We start from the raw sequence: 25,750 nt of genomic DNA on the forward strand, positions 1-25,750 counted from the left end.
TTCGTAAAGCAATGGATCGTTTTCAACACTTGTAACATAAATAACTACTATTTTCATTTTGCAGATTTATAGAGTTATTACTTATTACGTTGCTGCATGAATTAATTAACGATGCCAATTTCTTTGCTTTTGGATGACTCCAGACCAAAACAGATTAAACTGAAATTGATCTGCAAAACATATTTTTCAAGAATTGTCTAAATTTCTTAAAACTGCATAAAATGGAAGCAATTCTCTCTATTCTCTATCATGTTGAAGTTATTTTTCATATTAGAATTACAAATTAATTAATTTGGTTTCATCGGATAGCATTAATAAACTCAGTATTTCTTGAAACTGTAACATTTTTTCAACGTTTCCTTTATTTCATTAACATTATCACCTCGTCATTGCTAAACAACCTAAACTAACCAACACATTTTTTTTTCCTAATTAACTGAATTTCAATTACCTTTTCATCAATTATTTTTTGATTCATTGTCATATTTTTTCTGTTTTTTGGTGTATTAAAATTAATAAAATTTTGTTGAATGGCTTTGAATGTTAGGTTAGGTAAGCAAATGTTTCACTTGTTTGCAGATCTGTTTCTTTTCTTTTTATATTTTGTATTGTCCTTCATTCATGATTTAAAAATACGACTTCTCCCAATTTTTTAGTACGCAACTGACACGTTGATTATCTATTAATATCACATCATACATATGATTATTATCTGGTATTATTATATGTTTGTACTTTTTTCATTTGTTTTTTAACGTATAATTGCTTCCTGATTCATATAATTGAAAATTATTCTGCTTCATTCTTTAGCAGCTATTCTTGTACTTTTGGCAAAGATCTTGGCTTTCTGTTCTTCCTTTTGCAGCTTTAGTCAGCAAATTTCCTCACGTTTTTTAAACGTAAAAATGTTTCACTCCCCTAACAATAACTAGTACGGTCGGAACGTTATAGATGTGGATTGGGGACTTGTCGTTAAGTTGGCACTACCAGGAAAAGTAACTAGGCGCGCTTATACGGTACTTGGAATTTATGACAGATTTCTCACTAAAGTACAGTTCAATCATAAATTTTAAGCGACCTTGAGTTTGATAATCCACATCTAAAACGCTTTGACTATAGTTTATTTTATTCATTACATATTTTTTTCCAATTAACAATAACAATTACTTAGTAATGCACATACTACCAAATTATGGAAATAGAAAATTTCTTTAAATAAGTTACAAAAAGCCTTCAACTTTACTTTTGTTTATATTTTATTGCTTCCTTTATTTAAAATTAAACCAAAACCGCGCTAAGCATATTCATGATACAATTACCATTTTAAAATGCTCATTAGTAATATTCTGAACGAGTTTTACTATTGATTCTTTTAATAATGATATTACTGTTGATGAAATAATTTAAGCATTCGAAATGAATTTATAAAAAAGGTCAAAGTAAAGTAAATCCCCGAATGTGAAAACAGACACGACAGTGTACTAGACAATGTAATTTGGATACCATCTGGTTGTGTATTTTCAGCGCCCCAATTCATTCAGCCATTACAGTTGCAATGTTGGTTAATTTCCACAAATTTATCAACTTGGATGGTTCCACATTTCAGTGAAAATCGTCGTTTGTTTGAAAAACGTCAAGGCACAGCATTGTATTCTAAAATGAAATTTCTTATCTGATAGTAAAGGAAAATCTTCAGATTCAATTAAAAAGTACACGACTGTGGAATATTCTGCATAAGCCAGAATTTTCACGAAATGAATAAAAGTGTGAGTGGTGAATACGTAAATAGTAATTACTCAGATAACTTTTAATGATATAGAGCGACAGCACCGTGGCATTTCGCAATACGATTTTTGCAAATCAGACCACAAGAATTCAGTGTGGGATGGAAAAACGACAATAATTGTTTGACGGTCAAGTATTTCCACAATTCACTACGTAATTCGAAGAGGTCAACACCCATTCCCGATAAAAATGGTGAAAGTAAAAAAATGCAGGAAGAGAAACACCAAGTAGAATAAAAATAAAAGTGATTTATTTCGGAATTTAAAGCACATTTTTTATTTTTTGTGGTTATGGGAAAGGTACGATTTTTTTTTCAGTCATTACAGCCTACCACCCGTAGACGTGGGGTTTGAAGGATCCATCGTCGTGCAATTTCTCGTTGACGTCTGGGATCCATTGTCCTTCAAGTCCTGAACCGGCGGGCACGGAAAGTTCAAGTCCTAGTTGCAAAGCTTGCTGTGAAACCAAAGGAGCGGCGCCGACGACATGTCCGGCGGCAATGGCAGGTGCGACGATGCCGCCGACAAGCCCGGTCCTGGCCACGGTTCCCGAAGGACCGGCGAGGACGGCCGCGCTGTCTAATCCTGCGGCGCCCCAGCCGATGCCGATGCCGCTGCCGTGGGCTACGGCCACGATTCCTACGAAGATGACGACGCACTACAAAACATCAGTGCGACCTTTAGTATTTTTTCTATACTTCGCGTATGAATTGTAATATAATGCTGAGTTGCTCTTTAGACGGGCGGAGTCGAAATTAATTTGTCAGGTCTGGTTTTGGACAAGGTCGGGCACCCGAGCGACCTTTAAATTGGGCGGTTTTTCCCGGACTTTTACAGCGAGACAACAACGATAAGGGCAATACTTACAAGGGTGTTCATTGTGGTTAGGCGTTACACTACTGATTGCAACTAGGTAATACACGTGTAATTGCAAGTTCTAATTGGTTTTATAGTGATCAATAACCTTGTCCACACCCATTTTGGACAACATCCATTGTTGCATAGTACATTTTCTTTCCGCGTGTATGCACATACTTGCATTGGAAAGAAAATGTAAAGAAATGGTGCAATCTTGCAAGAAATCGAATCAGACTGTCCGATTCTACCCAAATTTTTTTGTCCGCGTAAAAAATATCTTAGCTTGAGGGTATTCATTAATTAGTTAAGTAACAGTTCTTCCTAATTTATGGGTATTTAATAAGTACTATTTTGACTGGTCGACGTGCGAAGTATTTCAAGAACTTGAGTCATTATTTATTGCTACATTTTTCTGGTGCCAAAGGAAATTTTTTTGAGTGGTGGTAACAATCAATGAAATAAAGGGAAATTAATTAACTAAATTATAAAGTACAATGTTGAACCAGTTCAAAAATGTTGATAATTAGATGTAAAATTAAAATAAGAATAACGGAATCTGTACGAGGCCATTGACAAAGAATAACAAAGATACAGGCTGGTCCATATGTACAGTGAACATAAATTGAAATAATCTAGTCAACTATAAATAAATTAAATGCCCTAAAATAAATGTATCATAATTTTTGAGTGGAAATACCGAGTACCTACTATATCATGCGTTCAAATGGAAACCTGAACTGAGTAGGCGTTGAAAAAAGTAAACTAACGGGCCTTCAAATAAATTTATATTTTGAGCAACCTATGGAAATTCAATTGTTTGCAACATTTTTCCAGCGTAGAAAATGACACAAGAAACGTGTGACATTTTAACGAAATAAAATTAGGTTAGAAAATATTTTTAATTTTTGTAGTGCATTCTCCCTATTCCCCCTCCACGGAATATGACAATATGAAATTGGGAAAAAGCTTAGGTACTATGTAATCTGTGTAACTCCGGAGAACTGTTAACAGAATTAGAATGTCGCCCACGCCTACTCTAAATATATATTTATTTGAAGGCCCGATATTTGTAACAGTGTAAAGTTGGAATTTCCCGCCGTTTGACCCGAATTTGTTTATGTTTAATTGGCAGATAACTGAACATGATTGTTTTTAGCACACGGTGCCATTAGATACTTGATTCGAGAACAGGAATCGTCAGTTATTCTATTTTTAATGTAAAACATTGCAAAGAAAGAAAAAAACAGAAAAATTTTTTGTTAATAAATTTTAGGTTAACTATCATTACAACTGTCAGTTTACACTTTAAAAATGCAAACCAATTTCCGGTTTCCAACTCCTTCCCAGCACAGGATTTCATTTGAAAGCCCGATATTTTTGTTGCATTTATTTTTTTGTTTGTATAATGTTTTTTGTTAACTCCAAATTATGGGTTAATAAATAAATATACAATTGTATAAACGATTTTTTTAACTTAATGAATCCATAAGTTCACAGCAGCCGTTGTAAACTGATGCAAATAACCGCAGACTAATCACATAAATTTGGAAAAAAATACAATTTCCACAAATTAGCACCAGAACTTACAAGGAGAGATCCCATAAACCAGAACGGCGCATTGTTTAAACTTTACAAGCCTGTTACAAATGAAATATTCAATTTTTGTGACATTTTCTGTCACTCGTTGTTGTAAATTAACACTTATTTTGGTTACACCTGTGTGATAAATGATATTTGCCCGGTCTATTATAAATTTTTCTCTACTAACTAGTTGACCTTAAAAGTGGGCAGGGCTGGCTAAAAAAAATACACACATTTAATGCATCTATTAAACTGATGAATAATAAAATAATCATCATAAATTACTCTACTAGAATTTTCTGTTATCCGATATCCGAATAAGCCATATTGTTAATTTTTTAGTAAAAAATTCCATTCATTTAAATCATGACATGCAAATGGAAACTAAACTATTCATTCCAAAAGTGCCACAACGAATTCCTTTAATTCTATTACTGAATAAATGGCAGAAAATGTTACATCTTTGATACCTTTATTTTAAAAACTATTGATTCATTCATAATATTGTTCATTTTAATAAAAAAAATCATAAAAAATATTTTTTCTATTATTGATTCAAAAAATTGAAATTCACGCATAGTTATCGGTGCCTGAAGTGGGTCATTTTCTAACGTGTATTTCTTTTTGCATTGTTAGTAAGATCGAAACCATAGAAACCATACAAAACAGTGTGTGAAATGCGATTTCACGCACACGACTATTTCTGTGTTTCACTTCACGCACTGTATTTTATTAGTTACCTAGCAACATGGTCACTGCATTGAAACTTCAGAGTTCCTTCAAAAATTTGAATTTTTAATTTCAATTTTTTGAATCAATTATAGAAAAAATATTGTTTATATTTCGTGCGTGAAGATGTTTTTGTGCATTCAAAGGCTTATACTGCCTCGACCTTCGTCTCGGCGTAAAAGACCTTTTCATGCACAAAAAACACTCTCTTCACGCACTTAATATAAAAATAACTATTTTGTGTTGCTTTCACGCTGTTATCTCCTCAAACTCCTAATGAATTTTAACAGGTCCAAGAAGGTTAATGTCATTGTCACCAAACTTAATACAATCTTCTATATGAAATTTGAAAAAGGCTTGCATCAGAACCAAAATTTATGTAGATTACTTTTTGCTGAGGCTGACGACTTCTTATAAAAACGAATCGGACAATTATGGTGACAACAGTTGCTCACCAAGCGTAACACCACAACAAAACCACCAATATGAACTCTTTTGTAAGTACCAACAACTGAAGTCGTCTGAAAATTTCATGAAATTTTTTTTTAGGCCGTAGTTTTCTTGGCCGCTTTGGCTTGCGCCAACGCCGGTCTCATCGCCGCCCCCGGTGCCCGAGTCCTGCAAGGACCCAGCAGCAGCGCCACTATCGTGGGCCCCGACGGCAGCGCCATCTCATCCATTGCCCCCGGTGGCACCGTCGTTGCTGACAGTCAACCCGGACTCGTCGCCGCTGGTTCCCTTGTGGCTGCAGCTCCCGCTGTCGTTTCTGCTCCAGCTGTCTTGGCGCGGTCTTCTATCGTCGGTCCAGCTGCTTTAGCTGCCCCCGCTGGTATCGTCGCCGCTCCAGGCTTGTTGGCTCGTTCTGCGGTCTTGTCCGACGGGTTGGCAGGAACTGTGATCGCTGGACCTTCCGGCAGTATTACGACGGGTGGATCTTGGGCCGGTTTGGCTGCTGCTCCCTTAACCGCCGCCATTTGGTAGTTTCATAGAAGAATTTAGTCAAAATAAGCCAAATACCTAGATCGCGTCAAAAGCAATAATTCATATTTGAAAAAATGTAAAAAAATTTGGAGTGATGGATGTGATGTAATTAATAAATGATTTTCTATATACTTACCGTGTTGTTTTTTCAAGTTATCCTCTTATTTATGAGATGTGAAACTTAAAATAAATAGTTATTTTGTCTAATCCTCTAATCGATGGCATATTGCAATTTTGTACGAAGTAATATGTGTTTAATCTGTCATCAGGTAATTACAGTAAATCACGCAACTACTATCTGGTGAAGTTTTAATGCATTAATTAAAGCTTTTAAAAGTTCAAGAAACTTACCGTGTTTTTTCAGCTACTTTGGAATATGTTTTATTCATATGCAGTAGCAAGTTTTGAACATTTATTTCACGTCTACTCCTCAAAAGTACTTATTTAAAATTTTTGAAATCTGTTACTATTTAGTTTATTTGTTTATTTAATAACTGAGGGCATAAAACGGAATGAACTAATTAGAACAGAAATAGAAATAAAGCTAAATTTTACGTAATTTCCTTCTGAATAGTCGATAAATAAAAAAATATCAAACGGCATAAATACATATAGTTTGTTTTTTAATTAAAGAACCACGACCTGTTGATTTAGGTTTGCAAATATAAAATTTTACTAAATTTAGGGAATTTAATGATATCTATTGGCTATTCCAGTCAACGCCTGTCATTTTTAATGTCCTTGAAAGTACGCAAACTCGCAATTAAAATTTGAACGTGTTATTAAAAATGCCTCGCAAAGTAAGACATTTATTAAACTCTCGAATTAGTTGTTATTAGTTGTTATTAACTTTATTAACATGCCGCGCTACTAATATCTCTAATAACCTCAATTTTTATATGATGAGATTTTTCACCCTATGTCAAAAGTGTACAATGTTGTCAGCTCTATTTTGGGTGTAAATTGCGGTGTTGTGGTTCTTTGATTAAAAAATAGACTGTATATAATTTTTATTTAAATTTTTTAAAATTGACAAAATACTTGAGGACTTACCTTGTGAAGAAAAATGACCCTTACGCTGAGATATTTTCACAGATATACTTACACTAAATTATGTAAATCACAACCGCTTCACTTTGTAAATAACTTAAATTTTTATATCTACATATTTTTGTAGTTTGAGCCTTCAGAGTCATAACGAAAATACTATGTAAGAATGATATGTATTATTCTTTCACAAATATCGAGGGCAAAGTGTATCGAGTCAGTAGAAGATCATGTTGAAAAGTAAATAAATTCAACTTGAATAATAATTTATTCTTTTCTTTTACATCAATTATTATTATCGAACAGCCTTTATCTTCTAATTAGGAGATATGTTCTATGGTGGGAAGCATGAAGAAAGAATATGACAGAAGGTGACTTTTAATGATTGAAATTATTTTTGTTCGGTTGGCAACACATTTACGATTTTATGTTGGTACACTCAACAGTCAAATTCAAATAGGACAGTTGAAAAGGCAAAATAAATCATTGTACAGTCGCCAGCAATAAATTTTGGTTGTCAATGTCATTTCAAAATTTGGAAATTTGGTTTGATTAAGTCACAAATTAAAAAAAAAATCCCTGCTTGATTATGCCCATGTCAACGAAGTGTCAAAAAAATGAGAAAAAAATTACAATCAATGTCATACAACATGATGATATGTTATGATATTTACGACCGTTTTACAATGGAACATTTTCCATTGCGTTAAAGAATGACACTGACGATCAAAATTTATTGCTCGCGACTGTACATCTAGAATCTTAACCTAGAAAGCGAATCAACAGACAACTTTTTGACAAATGGCTAGACTAGGCGTACCAATTATTCGGGAGTACCACCCCACTAAATTTGTCTCAATCATTGAAAGTCATTGAAACACGTGAAAAAGAATAAAAAATTGTTATAAAGTGCTTGTTGTCGAGAATTACGCTATTCTTTATTAATTTGAAGTTCTTCAGAACTAAACAATTAATACATGTAATAAATTTTCAGAAATTGTCATCGCGGTCTCAATGACTTATTATATTTGATTTGATTGTCAACGTGTAATATTAAAAAAATTGTTAATCTTAGCAGCATAATGTTTTTGCTGGTGAATATAAATTATTTGACATGTGATCAAAGCGGCTTTTAAAAATTATTAAATTGCGTTATTAAAATTAAAACTTGAAGCGAGGCATTTGATTAGTGCATTAACAAAGTTGGTTAGTTTGTGAAATTTGATTAAATGGAAAATTCTGTATGTAAATGAGTGGTCCGCAATAACATTAAAGTTTTTCTAAACTATTCCCTGGAAACAATTTTCCAATGAAGCTGATGGCGAATGGAACATTTTGCCTTAAACACTGTTCACCTTGTTTTGGCATAATGTGAGGCTATGATTAATTTTTTTAACGTTGGACATAATGTACTTTGATTTCCGTCATGCCTGACATGCAGACCTATTAAAATGAACACGACATGTTGCTGAATTTCCCACGATGTTGGAGTATTCTTCTATTGCAAACTAGTAAAACTGATAGCAATGCACTAGATATTGACGCTATTTATAACCTCAAACTTAGAAAAATATAACCTAATTCAACAGACAGATTTACTACCAAATTAAATGCAAAATCTCCATGGCCTCCCATTATACCAAAACAACGTGAATGCATTTTAGGTACACATCACTACCGGGTGATCAAGAAATCAAGAATGACTGGTCCGTTGGCAATGAAACAATTGAAAAATATTGGTGTTTTTTCGTCTCGTAATTGGCACTGACTGGATGTTTTAACTTGACACAACATTTAAAAAAATAGGTTATGTCGGTTATATTTACTATAAAAATTAATCTTTGATGGCAAATTTCAAATTGGCCTATCCAAGCTGACAACCGGAAATACGTTTAGATTACAGTGGTACCAAAATCATTCAAATTTTCATTGTTACCAACAGATTCAGTCATTCTTGATCACTCGGTATTTAACTACTCTCGTGTCAGAAATGGATTACTCCCTAGAATTCGAACTTTTAGGGAATAGTAGTTTATTTAACGAGTTCATGTGTAATTTGGGCTTTTTTTGGCATGAGTGGGCTAGTTTAAAACTCGAGTGAAACGAGAGTTTTTAAGGTCCACGAGTGCCAAAAAAAGCCCAAATTACACAAGAACGAGTTGAATACAACGTTTTTTTGTTCGACGAGCCTTCCAAAGGCTCCAAATCGCTGAAAATCTTTAAAATTAGCTTGACGTTTCGTTTTGACAAGTTGTCAAATTTATCAAAATCCGTTCACACAGGAGAAAATTCTCAAATTCTGACAGTGTCGAACAAAAAATAACGTTTTTCATGTTGTGTGTAACTAGAATTTTCAAAAGTTATTTTGAATGCCTAAGGTTGGTTACTTTGAATTGAGAGATTAAATATGCGCCAGTAACCAAAATTGATTGATAGCGAGAAATTTGTCATTTGCAACTGTTACAATTAATTTGCTGTCTTACATTTTTGGGATATCTTTTGTTTGTCACCAGAAACCACATAGCCTCCAACCTAACCAAATTTATGGCAACCTAGTAACGAATATCCCTAAATCCTAGGGAGTAATCCATTTTTGACACGAGAGTATGTATTTACTTGAATTCACAAATAGGTGTTGATACTTTTTGCTTTTAATTTTGCTACATTTTTATAATCTTCTTGAATTTAGTACTTAAGGTTGATTAATATCCAAAACAAAAATTAATTATTATTATGATGCTTTTTTGTAAAGTAAAGAATGTTGAACGTTATAAATTATACAGTTACGTTGTTCCCCAGATTTTAGCTGAAGGGTTTAAAGCAAGGCCGTTGTTTAAAAAAAAAATGTTAATAACATGTTAGTCCAAATATTTAACTAAATTAAGCTATAAATACTTCAATTAAATGTTAAACAAATGCAATACCCAGGAATGAAATGTATGTATGTGCGTTATACCAAATTCATGTTTTAATTGAATGAGTATGACCTTAATTAGTTAAAATTAACTAAAACCTGAGTAAGGACTGCGATGTATGTATGTACATTGTAAATTTTGTAATGCATAGCACATGTTACATCTAATGCAAGTAACTAACCTACCTCAATAATTCTCTGGTTGACAACTGCACTTTAAGTACTGTTTGCTCTTAAATTAATGCATCTTGTAGCATATTGACCTGAAATCAATGTTTAAAAATTTTAATAAAGATAAATTAGTACTCAAATAAAAATTTCACGTTTCAATTTTTAATAATACGTCGCGGCAACCTTAACCTTCAACCTTTCAGGAACAAAACTGTTACGGATTTTTTTTATATCAATCAAATTTAGGAAATGCCTGGATTGAATATATTTACATAAAAAATAATAATTTTACCTATCGAAACTCCGATAAAACTTGCATAAGCGGAAGCAGTCACTATAATATGTATTTGAGTCAATTTTTGGGCAAGGCTGTTCACTATAAATTAAGTCTCCACATTGGAAACTGCACAGTTGTTCAGTACAAATCGAGCAATTAGCAACATGAACTCTTTCGTAAGTGTCATCTCATTATTTCAGCTGACATACGATAATAACGATTGAAATTTCAGCTAGTAGTCCTTTTCGCCGCATTGGCTGTTTCTCAAGCCAGCGTGATCGCACATCACGGGGCCAAGATCCTTCAAGGACCCAGCAGCAGGACCACCGTTATCGGAAACGACGGTAGCGCCATCTCGGCCATTGCTCCCGGTGGCTCCATTGTCACCGAAGACCATCCCGGATTCGTCGCCCACGCCGCTCCTGCCGTAGTTGCTCATGCTGCTCCCGTTCTCGCTCATTCCGCCGTCGTAGCCCACCACGCCGCTCCCGTTGCCGTAGCCCATCACGCCGTAGCCCATCACGCCGCTCCCGTTGCCGTAGCCCATCACGCCGCTCCCGTTGCCGTAGCCCACTCAGCTCCCGTTGCCGTAGCCCATTCAGCTCACTCCGTCGTTCACTCTGCTCCCGCTGTGGTAGCTCACGCCGCCCCTCTTGCCGTAGCCCATCACGCCGCTCCCGTTGCCGTAGCCCATTCTGCTCCCGTTGCCGTGTCCCACGCCGCTCATTCCATCGTTCACGCTCATGCTGCTCCGGTAGCTGTAGCCCATCACGCCGCTCCTGTCGCAGTGGCTCATCATGCCGCTCCTGTAGCTGTGGCCCATGCTGCTCCTGCTGTGGTGGCCCACCACGCTGCTCCTGCTGTATTGGCCCATCACGGTGTCCACGGTGTCGCCGACTCCGCTATTGTTGGTCCTTCCGGCAGTGTTGTTACTGGTAGAGCTCACGCAGGTGTAGCTGTCGCCCATGCTGCTCCCGTTGCTCTTGCTCATGCTGCTCCTGTTGCTGTTGCCCATGCTGCCCCCGTCGTTGCACATTCGGCACATTCTGTCGTTTCACATTCAGTCCCAGTTGCTAATGTTTGGTAATTGGCAAGTTTGGTCAGTAGTCGAAGGTTTTTCCGATTGATAAGGAAAAACTCGATTATCTCCTGTTTATAATGACAAGCTTGTTGACCTGATTTTAACTTAAATTAAATTATTGTACTGAACATGTATATAAATGTATAAAAATATAGTTATTATTGAGCATTACAATGTTATTGTTTTATTTAATAAGTTATATTTTACTTATCTTTGTAAATACATACACAATTATCACGAAACACTAAATTTCAACAGGTTACACAACACTTTTGGCAATAAACAATAAACTACAATTTGCTGTTAAAAAAGGAACGAAAACAGAAATATGTAGTCAAGAAATCTCAATAAACTTACAAAATATTAATACATTTTATCTAATCCCGTGGGATAAATGACACTTATCCCACTCATTTGAGTGGAATAAGGAACTTCATTACCGGACGCATTGCATTACTCCACTTAGTGGGATAAGTGAGCTTCATTACCCCACTCAGTGGGATAAGTAAGTCATTATTCCACTGAGTGGTGTAATGAAACTAGCGGAAATAAATTAGATTTACCTTTTTTTTTTAATTCGGGGCGGTCTTAGATAAAATTTTGTACATAACACGTGGGCTAAGCATATTACAGGAAACTCGTGTGATTACAGATGAACTCGGGCTAACGCCCTCGTCATCTGCAATCTTCACACTCGAATCCTGTAATATTGCTTTTATCCCACTAATTGTGTAAATAACTATTATAGTTTTTGGAAAATGATTAAAGTAGTACAAATTTTAATTTTAAATGTTAAATAACTTTTTTTTATTAAGCTACGCAGCTAAAATTTATCTCTAAATTTAGAGAAAAGCTTTAATATTACTTGGCGGTTTAAATAGTAGACTCCTTGGTGAAATGTATTATTTTCTCGTATTTTTCTGTTTAAATGAAACATCTTCATATTATGATTAACTTCTATGGAAAACTTCATTAAAAAGCTCTTAGCCTCAATTACATTCTACCCGTAAAAGTTTGCTAAGATTTATACTTACACATTTTTTCTATAAAAAAAAAACTGTGTATCTAAGAACTTAAAACTACTTTAATGTTTCTTTAAAACACCTCAAGAATACGGTCTAAGTTTTGTACTTACGTCAGGTGATAATTCTTTCAATTAAAGATGCTTCTTACCTGAAAATTAAAAAAAAATGTTAGAGGTTTTATGTTTAAATGTTATAACAATGGTATTAAAAATGTACCCAAAATATAAGCTGTTTTGAATAGAAACTTTGATTAAGTGTTCAAATTTATTAAATGACACTTAATAACAACTATTCTTTATTTAGATTTATTAGTTTAGATTTGAACCGTTTTGTACGTTTTCTACATCATTACCATCACAATTAAAAAATATTTTAGAACATTAACAAACCATTTTTTATCACACGTTTAAAAAATAATTAAGTTAATGGTCACTTGATGCCCATCTGAATTGGTATAAAAGAGCTCTTTTAGCATTCAAAAATCATTCTGCTCTGTTCAAGTTCTTCAAGATGTTCACTGTAAGTATAAAATTATAACAAAATTCTTATTACTTATTATTATTTTAATTTCAGAAAGTATTTGCTTTCTTTGCCCTTTTGGCTGCCGTGAGCGCAAGCGCCATCTTGGTACCAGAAGTAAAAGTCGAAAATCTTCCCGTCCTGAAAACCAGCATCGTTGGACCTTCTGGTAACATCACACAAGAACAACATGTTCCAGTGGTCACCCAGGAAGCTGCTACCATTGTTGAAAATCCAGCACTGCGCATTCAGCAAATCCCTGTCGTAGTCGGAACTAAAACTGTTTTACCGCAACAGGTACTGCCCATTGGATACCCTCCTCAGGTGGTACCGGTTCACCAGGTGGTTTTTAACAACGAAGTTCCTGTGCAGAGCGGCGAAGTTCCCGTTGTTATCGACGGCCAAACTCCTTTTGTTGTACCCCAACTGCCCGTGCAAACCTATCCATACCCACAGGGTTTGTACAGAAACTTTCCCTTTTACCCTAACGTTTACTACCTCTAAAGAAATCTAAGACTGACGCCATGTCTATTAAAGATTTGTACAATGGGAAATAAAACATGAATAAACTGACACATGTTTCTTAATTAATTTTTGTCCCTCGATAATTAATTAACTTGGGTATCTTAAAAATGCAATCTATATAATTGTCTCTACTGAAAGGGTCTCATAGTGGGAGTGCAGAATTTCACAATAAAAATGATTTTTAAGCAACAGGTGTGTCATGGGCCAATGGATAAGAACTGAGTAGGCGGCGTATTGGTCGACGCGGATACCGTGGGCAAAGTTTTTTTAATCAAGACTTCAGAAATTTATCGAAAAGGATAAATTACTGTTTACTTGAGTTCCTGATTGAATTGTTCTCGTATGGGACTATTAGAGCTTCCAGAAGTATTGATTATGGACCGTAATTATCCTAGCAAAAAGCTAATAAATTCTAAGTAGATATTTCGTTGTTGCAGTACCATTGGTAATAAATAAATGAAGTGAATAATGATATTAAAATGTCGCCACGCCTGTTATCCAGCGTCGGTAACGACCTTGTTTAGATCCTTTGGTCGGTCAATAGCTTCGTAATTTCAACGGAATTAGAAGACTTCCGTGTTCGTAAATCGTAATCAAACGTTATCTTAAGAGGTAATTATCTATGGATCGAGAATTTTGTTAAGGCTGCCTCACGCATAAATTATTGGTGGTTCTAGTGGACAATAGAGTCCACTTGGATTCATTTCAGAACTTTGAAATATTATTATTGTAGTTTATAAATTTCTAAGTTCTTGTTACTACATAAAATAATTAAACTGTTTAAAATATGTTTTACCATTTTTTCCTCACCAAAACACGTGGTCTTAGTTTTACTGCTTAAATAAACTCAGATAATTATTTAATTAAGATAATTATGATAAAATTTATCTGAATTGTATTCAAGCTTAATTGAAAAGGTGAATCAAGCTTAAAATGATTTTAAATGTGAAAGTTATGCAAATTTTTTCGATCTATCTTATTTAACAAATCAGATAATAAACTAACGAATTTTAGCTTTCTTATGTAACAATTGAACTGTGCATTATATCTTAGTACATAGTACATTTGGACAGTATCAAGTTCTATTAGCATTTAAAATATTTAATTAAACCCTCAAAAATTTCTTACTTTATCCTATTCTGAGGATGACTGCGTTTTGATATTGTAAAAACGTCTTAGATGTGGATTGTCAAACTCAAGGTCGCTTAAAACTTATGATTGAGCTGTATGTACGTTAGTGAGAAATCTGTCATAAATTCCGAATACTTTATAAGAGCGCCTAGTTACTTTTCCTGGTAGTGCCAACTTAACGACAAGTCCCCAATCCACATCGACAATATTCCGACTATAACAACATGTCAACTAAGTAATTGAATGGTGAAATTTTGCATCTATAGATATATTTGTATTTAAAGACTTGATATGTTATCACTCCAACAAACTGTTTTTTAAAGAAAATATCTGTTGTTGCTTATCACAGACCATTTAATTAGAAGCAAATTAGGTTTTTCATAACATTTAACATAAAAACTATTTTACTGGAATATGGAGTTTCCAGTCAATTTTCTTAGAATGCAAGATAATTATCAAGCCTGTTCAAATACAAAATTAAGAAAATTATTTGTTGGAAAATCAAGAATGCGACCATAACCTAGGATAAATATTTTGGTGTTGTGATTATAATTTTTGGACTTCTAGGACAAGAATATGTTGGAAAAGGTAACATAATTAAACGTAGTTAGTTGACAAAGTTGTATTAAAGTTTAATTTTATAAAATAAATTGTTAGATGACCGTATAATAACTTAATGTCAAACTTGACGTTCTGAGTAATTTTAGAGTAAATTAAGACGGAAAAAAAATAAGGTTGATAAAAATGTGCCGTAAATTTTAGAGTACATTGTGTTAAAAATTGGATGAAATACATATTTACGTAAAAATACTTCTAATGTCTGTAGCATTTATATTTCCTTTTTGATGTTATAATTTCTGCTGTTTAATTTTCTAGGTTGTTTCTCTAGCTAGGGTTTTTTTAACAGAAATTTTAATGAGTCTCATATTTCTCTCTCTCAACTCCTTTAATAAAAATTTCGCCTAAAAGCATTCATTTAATTTTTGAATATATTTATTATTATCCTGCATTATTAACTTTTTTCGAAGCAAAAACAGTTGATTATTTATGATTGACGTCGATGTTACAGTGGAAATAAAAATATTAATATATTTTTTTTTATGAACTCGATTAAATATAGGTGCATATTTGTTTTAGAAGACCCATTATTTTAATTTTTCTTAGGCATTCTGCAAATGTCAGCAGGTTATTTCGAGTCAACCAGATTTATCTAAAATCTGAAACAATACACTCACGGATGCTGACCAAAAAGAAATTGGGCGTGTGGCTTTCCAAGGTTAAAATTCATATATAAAGGCGAATCGGAATATCCTTCGACATCACTTGAACATTTCAAGAATCCCAGCAAACACAATGAACACTTTCGTAAGTAACCGGTGTAAAAATACCCGTTTCGTTGTACCTAAATCCTGTTTATTTCAGGCAATTGTCGCTGTATTCGCCGCCTTGGCTACCGCCAACGCTGGTCTGATCGCCGCCCCTTCTGCCAAGATCGTGCAGGGACCCAGCACCAGAACCACCGTTGTGGGCCCCGACGGCAGCGCCATCTCCTCTGTTGCTCCCGGAGGATCTATCGTTACTGAAGATCACGCCGGACTCGTTGCTCACACCGCCCCTGTTGTAGCCGCTCATACCGCTTATGCTGCCCCCGTCCTCGCTCATAGTGCTTATGCCGCCCCTGTTGTGAGCCACAGCGCCTATGCCTATGGTGCCCCAGTAGCTGCCGCTTATGCTGCCCCAGTAGCTGCCTCTTACGCCGCCCCTGTGGTTGCTGCTCGTGCCACCTACGCTGCTCCCGCTCTGGGTTACGCCTACGGTGGTGTTGCCCACAATGCTGTCGACACTGTTGTTGCCGGACCTTCTGGCACCATCGCCACCAGCAAGACTGTGCACTCCCCGGTCGCCTATGCTGCTCCTCTTGGATACGCTCATCATGGTCTTTACTATTAAATAATTTATTCTACCACCTAGATGCAATAAAAGATAATAATATAATACACAGAAGTTTTTTGTTCGGAACAAAATCCTTATACCTATCATAATATTCCCGATAAAAAACACATCTCAAGACATCATTATTTTTATTTACTTTAATAAGTGAATTTTGAATAAAAGTCCAATTCAAAGTCAAATTGGAAATTGGCGCTGATGGTTTTCGAAATCGTAGCCACGCATTAGCAACTAGAGAAACAGTTCAATTCAGATTTTCGTTTCCTTTTTTTTGGAAGTTTGCGAAGAGAGAATGAGTTCTTTATACGAAGATCTGTCTTCAGACACAGAAGCGAATATTAATTAACTTTGTTATTGTTTATAACTGGGATAAACATCGTATGTTCATTAGTTCATTTAAATGTATCCTCAAAGTAGGCGTTGAAGAGTCGATTATGAACGCACATTACAGATCACGGATCAGCTGTTTAAACCTAACATCACTTTTGCATTGTTTGTGTTTTTACTCAGCGTACTGACGAGTGGTGCGTTCACAATCGAGTCTTCAACGCCAACTTGGAAGATGAATTCAACAAATGAACATCCGATACAATTTCAGGAAATGTATGATTGATTTTTGTGATTTAAAGTGTGTGTAAGAACATAAGAGGGTGGTTGTTTGCGTCTAGTGAAATCAGATGCAAAGATAAATCAAAACAGAATGTGGACAAGTTAATAGCCAAAATAAATAACAAAAAAATCACATATTTTCCAAGCAATATAACTTTGTTAAAGAAGAAAGAAGAATAAAATTCTATATCGAGCGTATTATTTTATGAAATATTACGAATTATTTCTATTGACCTCAACTTTTAATTTTCAGCTTCAAGTGCCATCAACAGAATCACAACAGTAAAATAAAATTCCATTACATTTTTTTAGATATTTTTTTATTGTTTCTGCAAAAGTGTAAACAATCTTAAATGGTCAGATTTTCAACTGTTAGTCAATCTTTCGCATTTTACACAAAATAAAATAACTGATCTGAAAAATCAATTTCTTCAAAATATTTTTTAATTCTAATTATTTTACATATTACCCCTTATTGGACAATTTTATTGGAACTTTAGTGGTCTGTTTGTTTTTTTTTCTATCACACTCGGCTCAGTGGATATTGTGAAACTTTGAGTCTAAAAACGATCAACGAACAAACGTTACATTGCGTGAACAAATGTTATTAAAGATTGAAAAGAAACTATTTAACATAGAAAGTAATAGCTTTCTTATCATTCTCTGAGATGTAGGCACTAATGATTTATTCATTATACGTCTAATACCGTGTTTTTATAGGGTAATAATAATAAACAATTAATTAATGTTTTTTACAGCTCATTATCGTTAATTCGGAAGTAGTGGAAAGAGACTTAAGAAAATCTTATTTTGATTCAGTCCGCAGGACCAGTTGGTTCTCTTGAATACAGAAAAGTATACAAGAGAAGATACATTTTCTTATTACATATATGTTTTTTATCATTTATTTATTATTTAATAACACGATTAATTCGTTTATTTTGCTTTTACTTAAGTATCTATATCTACTAAAGTAGAAGTTAATGTTAAGATGGAACAACTGTATTGAATCAGTTGGAAGACTAAATACTACACTAAATATAGAGAACCGATATTTCAGTAGGTATATTTTAGTTTTAGTTTTTTAATCAAGCCAAATGACCATGGACCATGAGAGAACGTTAAGATAAGAATCTCAAATTTTATTTAAATTAAAATCATATTCATAATGAGTGATTTCGTGATTACTACATGCATATTATATTTAAATTGTTTTCACTATAATCTTCCCTTTTTGGTTAATAATTATTAATTATGTTCAGAAGAAAATTTCCATTTGACCCGAACGGATCAACCTGTTTATTGTAATATTTGTATCAACTTAATATCTCTTGTTTTACATTTAATTAGGCTAAAATTTAAACAAAAAAGTTGTACCCGTACGGGATTTTGGGGGTGTGGTCAAGGCTATCAGTGTGATATAAAACGACAAAGGTTCACCATAACGGCATCAGTTGATCAATCGACTAGAACAAAACAACCACCATGAAATCCTTCGTAAGTACTTTCAGCAATTACTGAAAGAATCATTTTTAGATAATGTGGATTTCAGGCCGTTGTCGCCCTCTTCGCCCTTTTGGCCTGCACCAGCGCCCAAGTCCTGCAAGGACCCAGCAGCAGAGCCACCGTTGTTGGCCCCGACGGTAGCGCCATCTCCTCCGTAGCTCCCGGTGGTACCGTCGTAGCTGGACACCACTCTGGCGTTATTGCTCATGCTGCCCCCGCCTACGCTGCCTACGCTGCTCCCGCCGTCGTCGCCCATCACGCTCCTCTTGCCTATGCTCATCATGGAGTCGTCGCTCATCATGGCATCGTCGGTCATCATGGTTATTACTTCTAAGAAATTATTTATGTGCCGTACGATAAGGATTATGTTGAAATATAATTTAAAAAATATAAAAAAATTCTGAAAGATAATGAAGTTTCATTTATTTTCGGCTACCCTAACTGTAAAACACACCTTTACCTTTGAATTTATATTAAGGTAGCTGAAATTCACAGTGGGGGAGTGCGGTAGCACGCACGCTTAATTTACTCTTTTAACAATTACTTTAAAATTAAAATGTTCATTCGTTACTTTAATTTAGTGTAAAAAAACACATTTGCATGTATTATTTTTCCGATAAATGTTTTTTTTTTTAATTTTTATTAACTAAGTAAATAATCAACCAACCTATCGGGTTCGCAGCTCTGTATGTCAAAAAGTGTAAAATAATACATTTGGTCAGCGGAAAAGTTTAACACAAATGTCATACGGTAGATATATTACAGCTCTCCAACTAATTAGGTACTCGGCTGCGCCTCGTGCCTCAAACCCAGTTTTCATGCTGTAAAATACCCCGATCGTACTCTAATGTAAATAATTATTATTTTGGCATTCATTATGAATTAAACATTTGTAAAAATAAGTAAGTATTTGCAAGACACTATTTTATCTTTCTGGAGCCTCTTTTTTGAATCAATAACCTGACCTGACCTGACAAGTGTTCTGTGTTCTAACAATAAATTATTTCTGAAAATAAATTGTAGTAGGTATCTTTAATTAAATTAATAATAGACTAATCTCTTGGCATAAATTCTTACAAAATTATTTTTTGAGAAAGGAAAAGAATAATTTTTGTTATGGATCATTATTCATTATTTCCTATTTTTTCTTTTACCAAATAGATGGCAGCAAAATGAGACTTAATTTCATTTTCTGTTGTAAATAAAAAATATGTTTGAGATTTCCCTTTTACCTACTTAGATTTTAAGTACATAATATGATCAACACTTTACAAGAAAAAATTACTATTGTCAAATTAATAAATGATGATTTTTCTTTTAATTTCTTTATAAAAAATTGTTAATTATTCTTAATCAATAAACAAATGTTTTAATATGTACTTTTAGTCGTACAGGTTGAACAAAAAAATTTGCGTCAACGTTTCCTTTATCTTAAAAATTACCACAGAGTGTGTTGCAATACATTTAAATTAATTAGATAATTAAATTTAAAATATGTGTACACATCTTTCGGCATTTCAGAGCCAATTAACATTTCACTGTTCTGATGTCGGCGTTGGCCATTATTGACTTCAAGATAGCAAATACGCCCACCGGAAAAAGTTGACAGAGCTCCTCCATAATTATTCAAATTATTTTGCTGAAGGTAATTTTGGGAAAAATATAAATAAAAATGTAATTAACCCACGATTAGGTTTAAGACTGTTGGCAGTTTCAGTAAAGATGACGATTAATTATTTACAATATATTATTTTTTACATTCATAACAAAACAAACAGATTTAGAGGTACAATCCGTGGCGAGCGTAGAGTCCATGTCCGGCGTAAGCGATGGGGGCGGCATAAGCGGCATGAGCCAAACCGTGATGGGCAACCACGGCGGGAGCGGCATAAGCAGCGCGAGCGAGAAGAGGAGCGGCGGCCACAACAGGAGCGGCGGCTACTACGGGGGCGGTGTGGGCCACAAAACCTGGATGTTGATCAGTTACGATTCTACCACCGGGAGCTACGGCCGAAATGGCACTGCCGTCGGGGCCCACAATAGTGGATCTGCTACTGGGGCCTTGCAAGATTTTGGCAGAGGGGGCGGCAAGGAGGCCAGCATTGGCACAGGCCAAAGCGGCGAAAAGGGCGACAACCTAGAATTGCAATTTAATTATGTACTTATTGTCTAAACCAATTTTTATTTGCGTGGGGTGTCATCATGTACTTACGGCAAAGGTGTTCATTTTTGCTGGGTGGTTGTATCGAGTCTTTCAAAACTGATGGTGAGTTTGGCTGAGCATACTGTTTTTATAGTCAACTCTATAACCTTGTCAGTTTACCGAATTTCCTTATACTGGGTGGCAAGCAGTAAGTAAATATGAAAGGTTGATTCGCAGATTTATGGGTCTGTTTCAACCATTTTAACATTGAATTGTTTCATATTAATAATCTTAATACTGCCTCATTATAAACAAATTTAAAACAATCCAAGAAGATTTCGGCAGTACATTGCAAAAAATAAAATTTTTTTGCAAATAATATAAATTCTGTGACTATGATTTGATGGTTTAATATTTATCCATTTTCAAATAATTGAATAATTTTTTCCGGAAATAGTCTTGGAAACAACATTTTCCTGCTTATTTACGTGCAGGAAAATTGAATTTTCCGGACTAGTACATACTGTAAAGACATTTTTTCGATGTTTTTTACTTTGTAACTATAGTTACCAACAAAATTAACAAACTTGATTTTTGTGGAATTTGTAAAAAAATTTTCTAAAATTTGTAAATTTCGTCTTTTTTACGATTTCTGGAAAAATTTAATACAAAACACGTCAGTAAAATCTCTTACTTGAGTCGGAACTTTAGCTCCTCTTCAGTAATGTGAGATTTTCCTGACTTTTATGTAAATAACTATTAAATGTTCGTAATTTTACCTGCTTTAGTATTTATTTGGAAAGTTAGTTTTCTATGCAAAAATTTTAATATGAATATTACTTATTTATATACATTATGAAATTGAATACCGAGTGTTTAATTAGAAGGAATACATGAGTAGATACAGAAATAGCATGAGAAAAGTGCACCTTCTTAACGCTATTTTACTTTTTTCACTATAAAACACAATAAAAATGGTGAAATTAATACATAAGACTTTTAGCGATTGTAGAAAATAGTATATTATTCAACGCGCGGGTAATGATGGCTATACTTTTGAGGTGACTTTGTAATTCATCCGAGTGAGTAATAGCCATTACCCGCGAGTAGAATACTATACTTTTTCTAAGACTACGAAGAGAAATTGGTAAATAAATTTCATTATTAGACAAACTGAAACTGACGTTTTAAAATTATTACTTAGCATACTTGATACTATTGCATTAAAATTTGCGATTTGATTTCATAAACTAGTTGCTATGATATTTGCCGTGAGTTTTGAAATTATTATCCAACGGCCCGTGGGTAATGAACCCTGTGATGTAATAAAAAATACTTTAATAATTACAGTATTATGTATAATTAGGAGTAAAAAAAAATATTTTCCGCATCAACTATTCATTTAAACTCTCGACAAAAAAACCTACGTATTTAATTTTTGCTCTAAAAATAAACCGAACATTTTTACTAAATATGAATAATTAAGAATGTGACATTTTACGTTAAAAATAGACATTTATTTGTAGAATCACTATGTACAACAAAATTAAATCGTTCATTTAGACTTTAGAGGAATCGTAAAAGAGTTGAGCAATTATTGCATTTTTTATTATGACAGGGAACGACTTTAACAGCTTTTACCGGTAATGTCATGTCAACTCAAGTGATGCAGGAAATTGAAAGCTTTGTTCTTGACCCTGAACTTCGAATAACCACACCTCCAAAATATCGCTTGTCACAGCAAAAGCTGTCGTAATTAAAATCACAATATTTTCCTTTGTTTACGCCGACAGTCTGTTCTGAAAGCCATACATTAATTAACTAGAAAAATTAAAAAATATTTTTTAACCCTTATTGGCAAATACAGGTTTAGAAAACAATTTTTTGCTATTGACTAATTAATTGGATTTTTTTAAATTATTCAGATAACTCCGACAATTTGGTTACACACATAACTGCTTTAAAAACAAGTACGTTTACTGTTAGTATTTACATAATCGTCACGACACCGTCTTTTCTTTGGTATTCATTGATTACAAGTGTAATTACAATGGGCGGTGACTCCTTATAAGATTATCGCCGCATTTCTTATGCAAATGGCGCTAGTAATCTTGTTTGGAGTCTCTTTAGATTTTACTTCGGTCTGTTTCTGGCTCGTTTAAATCTATTATTTTGTCATGCGGCATAATTAATGTATTAGATTGCCCTTGAAACACATATCGTACTGGTGAAATGTGGAGGGCGTTGTCTACTGGTATTACCTGTTTTAGGTGTTCTTATCGCCGAGACTCACAGTCTTGTTCTTATTGTCTAAGCCGGAAAATATTCCGTAAGACATGTCAAATGTCGAATAATTCAGTTAATTTCCGGCAATGGCGAATTTGTGACCCGGACTTGGTCTAATCAAGAAGATGGATGAGGAACTTGTGAAGAGAACGACCTGTCAAAAAAAATCATCGGAAAAACTGGCCGCTCGTTTCAGGAACTCCCCACTGAAAAGACAAAATATTAGTTTTTGTACAGCAATTTCCCAGCCGTAATGATTCTGCAAGGCCGAGGCGTATTGACATTTCCTTATCAGATTTCAAGTTCGGCAGACGTTTTCCACTGTCCTTTTTCGTCTGCTGCGTCTATTGTGTTTATTTTTTTATCTCGCATCGCTCCCCGATTGGTTGTTTCTTTGATAACCTTTGCCAATCGGACCATTTTATCATCCCGACATTGTGACTTTTTGAGACATTCGAGTCGACGGACGCCGTTTCGAGAAAATTGTATTATTACGGAACTGAATAGATAAAAGATACACGGTCGAAAGTGGTGGCATAATTGCGACATCAACAAGCGCAAACAACATGATTCTCTGCTAATAAAGTCGGAAGACAATGATTGGAGAGATCATTCGGAGGCGAACATTTGATTCGTCGGCGCCGTATTGACAATGTATTTCTGGAAGCAAACACTTTTCAGATTCAGATTGTTGCTCAGATAGTGCCGTACGTACGAGATAAGTTTGTCTTTCGAACTAAATAGGAAAGTTCTGTTGAGGCATTGACCCTAACGCAACTAGATACAACTGAGACACTGAAAATTACTCATGGAATGTTTAAAAAAAATACAAGACTCTGAATTATACATTAAGTATTGTTAGTAAAAATTCCCACGAAAATAACTCAAAACAAAAGTACGTTTTATTTTGCAGGTTAATAAAATAAAGATTTTCGGTAAAAGAGAGCTATAATATGTAGTAGATTATGCACCGAGGGAGTGAAGTGCATGATTTTTACTCGCACCGTGGGTAAAAATCATGAACTCCCGAGGTGCATATACGATTTTTTCCACGACCCAAGGATTTTAATTAAAAAGAGCCGAAAATTTGTAAATTATTTTTAACTGTCAAGTTAAGTTTGAGTGTTATGTTGACAGTTAAAAATAATTTAAAAACTTCCGGCTTTTTTCCTAAATTTGTGAAATGATACACAAATTCTTTTTTTGTTTTAATTTATTTTCAGTAAATCAAAAATTACAGTATACTAAACAATGTTTACATTGAAATAACCCTCTTAGTGTCATAAATTGCTTTTAAAAGCTTAAACAAACTAAATAATTGTTTTTGAACTAAAATACGTGCTTTCGAAACATAAATTAATTAATTTAAATGCTAAAAAGTTTTTAAAAACTTTAAGGCAGTCGAGTTATAAACTTATCAGCAAGTTCCATACCAGAATTTATCACGATTCGGCCTATAAATAAAAAAAAAACGTATTATAAAGTTAAATCCGAAATAAATTGTTTGTTTTTCTCCATTTTTCCCCATCTACACAATAATGTTGAGTAAACCTTTTAAAATTGACTACAGAACAGATTTTTTGTATTTTGGAAAAGCTTTAGAGATGTTCAGATTACCTCATTGCTAGTAAAATAATAGATATATTAATTTAAGAATTTAAAAAATAACACTTTCTAAAACAAACATCATGTGAGATATGTTGGAAATAGATTGATATTTTTTTAACAAAGAAAACGGTACTGTGCGTAACAACGCTGTGACTGTCTAAACATAATACATATTTATTTTTGATGTGTGCAAACTAGAAATATTAATTTAGATTGCAAATGTAGAGATTCAATTAATGCCGACATCTATTCGTTAGATTATTTTGCATTATAAATAGAATTTGCATATCGTCCTTTAATAAAGTTTTGGGAGAAGGCTCGTTAGCAATTTCACAATTAGGAAAGTTGGTTCGTTGGCTCGTGTTAGTTTAGTAAAGCAAAGAAAATTCCACACTTTTCGTAAAGTCATCATTTCACGTTGTGAAAATCTCGCCTGCACTTTCTGCAGCATCGATGCTTTTTAACAAAACGACCACGTTACGCCATGTTAACATTTTTATTTATGATCCTTTCAACTTTCGTCGAATAAAAGTTAAATATAAAAGACGAATAACAGTGGAGAGGATTTTATTTTTCCACTATTCACCTTCACACGTAGCTTGTCTTTATCGTTCATCTCCAAGTTTGAACGGTCAGTATTGACTTAGCAGCTGCTAAATGGACCGAAACAGTACAGACCTTACGAGGGTCGGAAAGGGTAAGTCCTTGATCTACATCAACGATTAATAAAAAATAGTTTAGAAGGAAATCGAAGAAGTCATAAAATATTTTATATTCCTGTCGATATAACGATCGGACCACATTCTTCCATTACGCTGCGTTGTTTACACCAAACCCACCGGGGTCCTTCTCAGGATTATTTACTCAGAGCAAAGAGGCGATGGCAGTAAAGATGCCGACTTCAATTTTGACAAATGTGCTCGGACAACTTTCCTTCAGTAAAAGAGCTGTTGACCCTTCGGGGCGTATTGACTGAAGAGAAATAATAAGTATCGCTTTAACAATCCGACAATATAAAGTTCGAT

The 25,750-nt window shown here is 34.3% G+C and overlaps 8 protein-coding genes across 11 annotated transcripts in view; 5 read left to right on the forward strand and 3 right to left on the reverse strand.

The window, feature by feature from the left end:
• The window catches only part of nolo (no long nerve cord), a 233,565-nt gene that overhangs the window by 60,429 nt on the left and 147,386 nt on the right, over window positions 1–25,750 (reverse strand). The gene's annotated exons all lie outside the window — the stretch shown is intronic.
• On the reverse strand, window positions 2,014–2,771 carry LOC138124653 (uncharacterized). The gene is made up of 2 exons (XM_069039762.1): window positions 2,652–2,771; window positions 2,014–2,442 (listed from the first exon to the last, which is right to left on the reverse strand). The coding sequence occupies exons 1-2, from the start codon at window positions 2,661–2,663 to the stop codon at window positions 2,113–2,115; spliced, it is 342 nt and encodes a 113-aa protein (XP_068895863.1). The 5' UTR covers window positions 2,664–2,771; the 3' UTR covers window positions 2,014–2,112.
• LOC138124648 (uncharacterized) lies at window positions 5,295–6,064 on the forward strand. The gene is made up of 2 exons (XM_069039757.1): window positions 5,295–5,449; window positions 5,502–6,064. Exons 1-2 carry the CDS (start codon window positions 5,438–5,440, stop codon window positions 5,931–5,933), a joined length of 444 nt encoding a protein of 147 aa, XP_068895858.1. The 5' UTR covers window positions 5,295–5,437; the 3' UTR covers window positions 5,934–6,064.
• LOC138124643 (larval/pupal cuticle protein H1C-like) lies at window positions 10,381–11,597 on the forward strand. The gene is made up of 2 exons (XM_069039752.1): window positions 10,381–10,518; window positions 10,575–11,597. The coding sequence occupies exons 1-2, from the start codon at window positions 10,507–10,509 to the stop codon at window positions 11,427–11,429; spliced, it is 867 nt and encodes a 288-aa protein (XP_068895853.1). The 5' UTR covers window positions 10,381–10,506; the 3' UTR covers window positions 11,430–11,597.
• Window positions 12,924–13,540, forward strand: LOC138124647 (uncharacterized). The gene is made up of 2 exons (XM_069039755.1): window positions 12,924–12,967; window positions 13,022–13,540. Exons 1-2 carry the CDS (start codon window positions 12,959–12,961, stop codon window positions 13,469–13,471), a joined length of 459 nt encoding a protein of 152 aa, XP_068895856.1. The 5' UTR covers window positions 12,924–12,958; the 3' UTR covers window positions 13,472–13,540.
• On the forward strand, window positions 15,835–16,620 carry LOC138124646 (cuticle protein 38-like). Its single transcript, XM_069039754.1, has 2 exons — window positions 15,835–15,988; window positions 16,046–16,620. Exons 1-2 carry the CDS (start codon window positions 15,977–15,979, stop codon window positions 16,571–16,573), a joined length of 540 nt encoding a protein of 179 aa, XP_068895855.1. The 5' UTR covers window positions 15,835–15,976; the 3' UTR covers window positions 16,574–16,620.
• Window positions 18,522–19,099, forward strand: LOC138124656 (larval cuticle protein F1-like). Its single transcript, XM_069039764.1, has 2 exons — window positions 18,522–18,679; window positions 18,735–19,099. The coding sequence occupies exons 1-2, from the start codon at window positions 18,668–18,670 to the stop codon at window positions 19,020–19,022; spliced, it is 300 nt and encodes a 99-aa protein (XP_068895865.1). The 5' UTR covers window positions 18,522–18,667; the 3' UTR covers window positions 19,023–19,099.
• On the reverse strand, window positions 20,418–21,048 carry LOC138124652 (uncharacterized). Its single transcript, XM_069039761.1, has 2 exons — window positions 20,901–21,048; window positions 20,418–20,825 (listed from the first exon to the last, which is right to left on the reverse strand). The coding sequence occupies exons 1-2, from the start codon at window positions 20,913–20,915 to the stop codon at window positions 20,469–20,471; spliced, it is 372 nt and encodes a 123-aa protein (XP_068895862.1). The 5' UTR covers window positions 20,916–21,048; the 3' UTR covers window positions 20,418–20,468.

The sequence above is a fragment of the Tenebrio molitor genome, chromosome 2, assembly GCF_963966145.1.
Source record: "Tenebrio molitor chromosome 2, icTenMoli1.1, whole genome shotgun sequence".
Taxonomy (NCBI): Eukaryota; Metazoa; Arthropoda; class Insecta; order Coleoptera; family Tenebrionidae; genus Tenebrio; species Tenebrio molitor.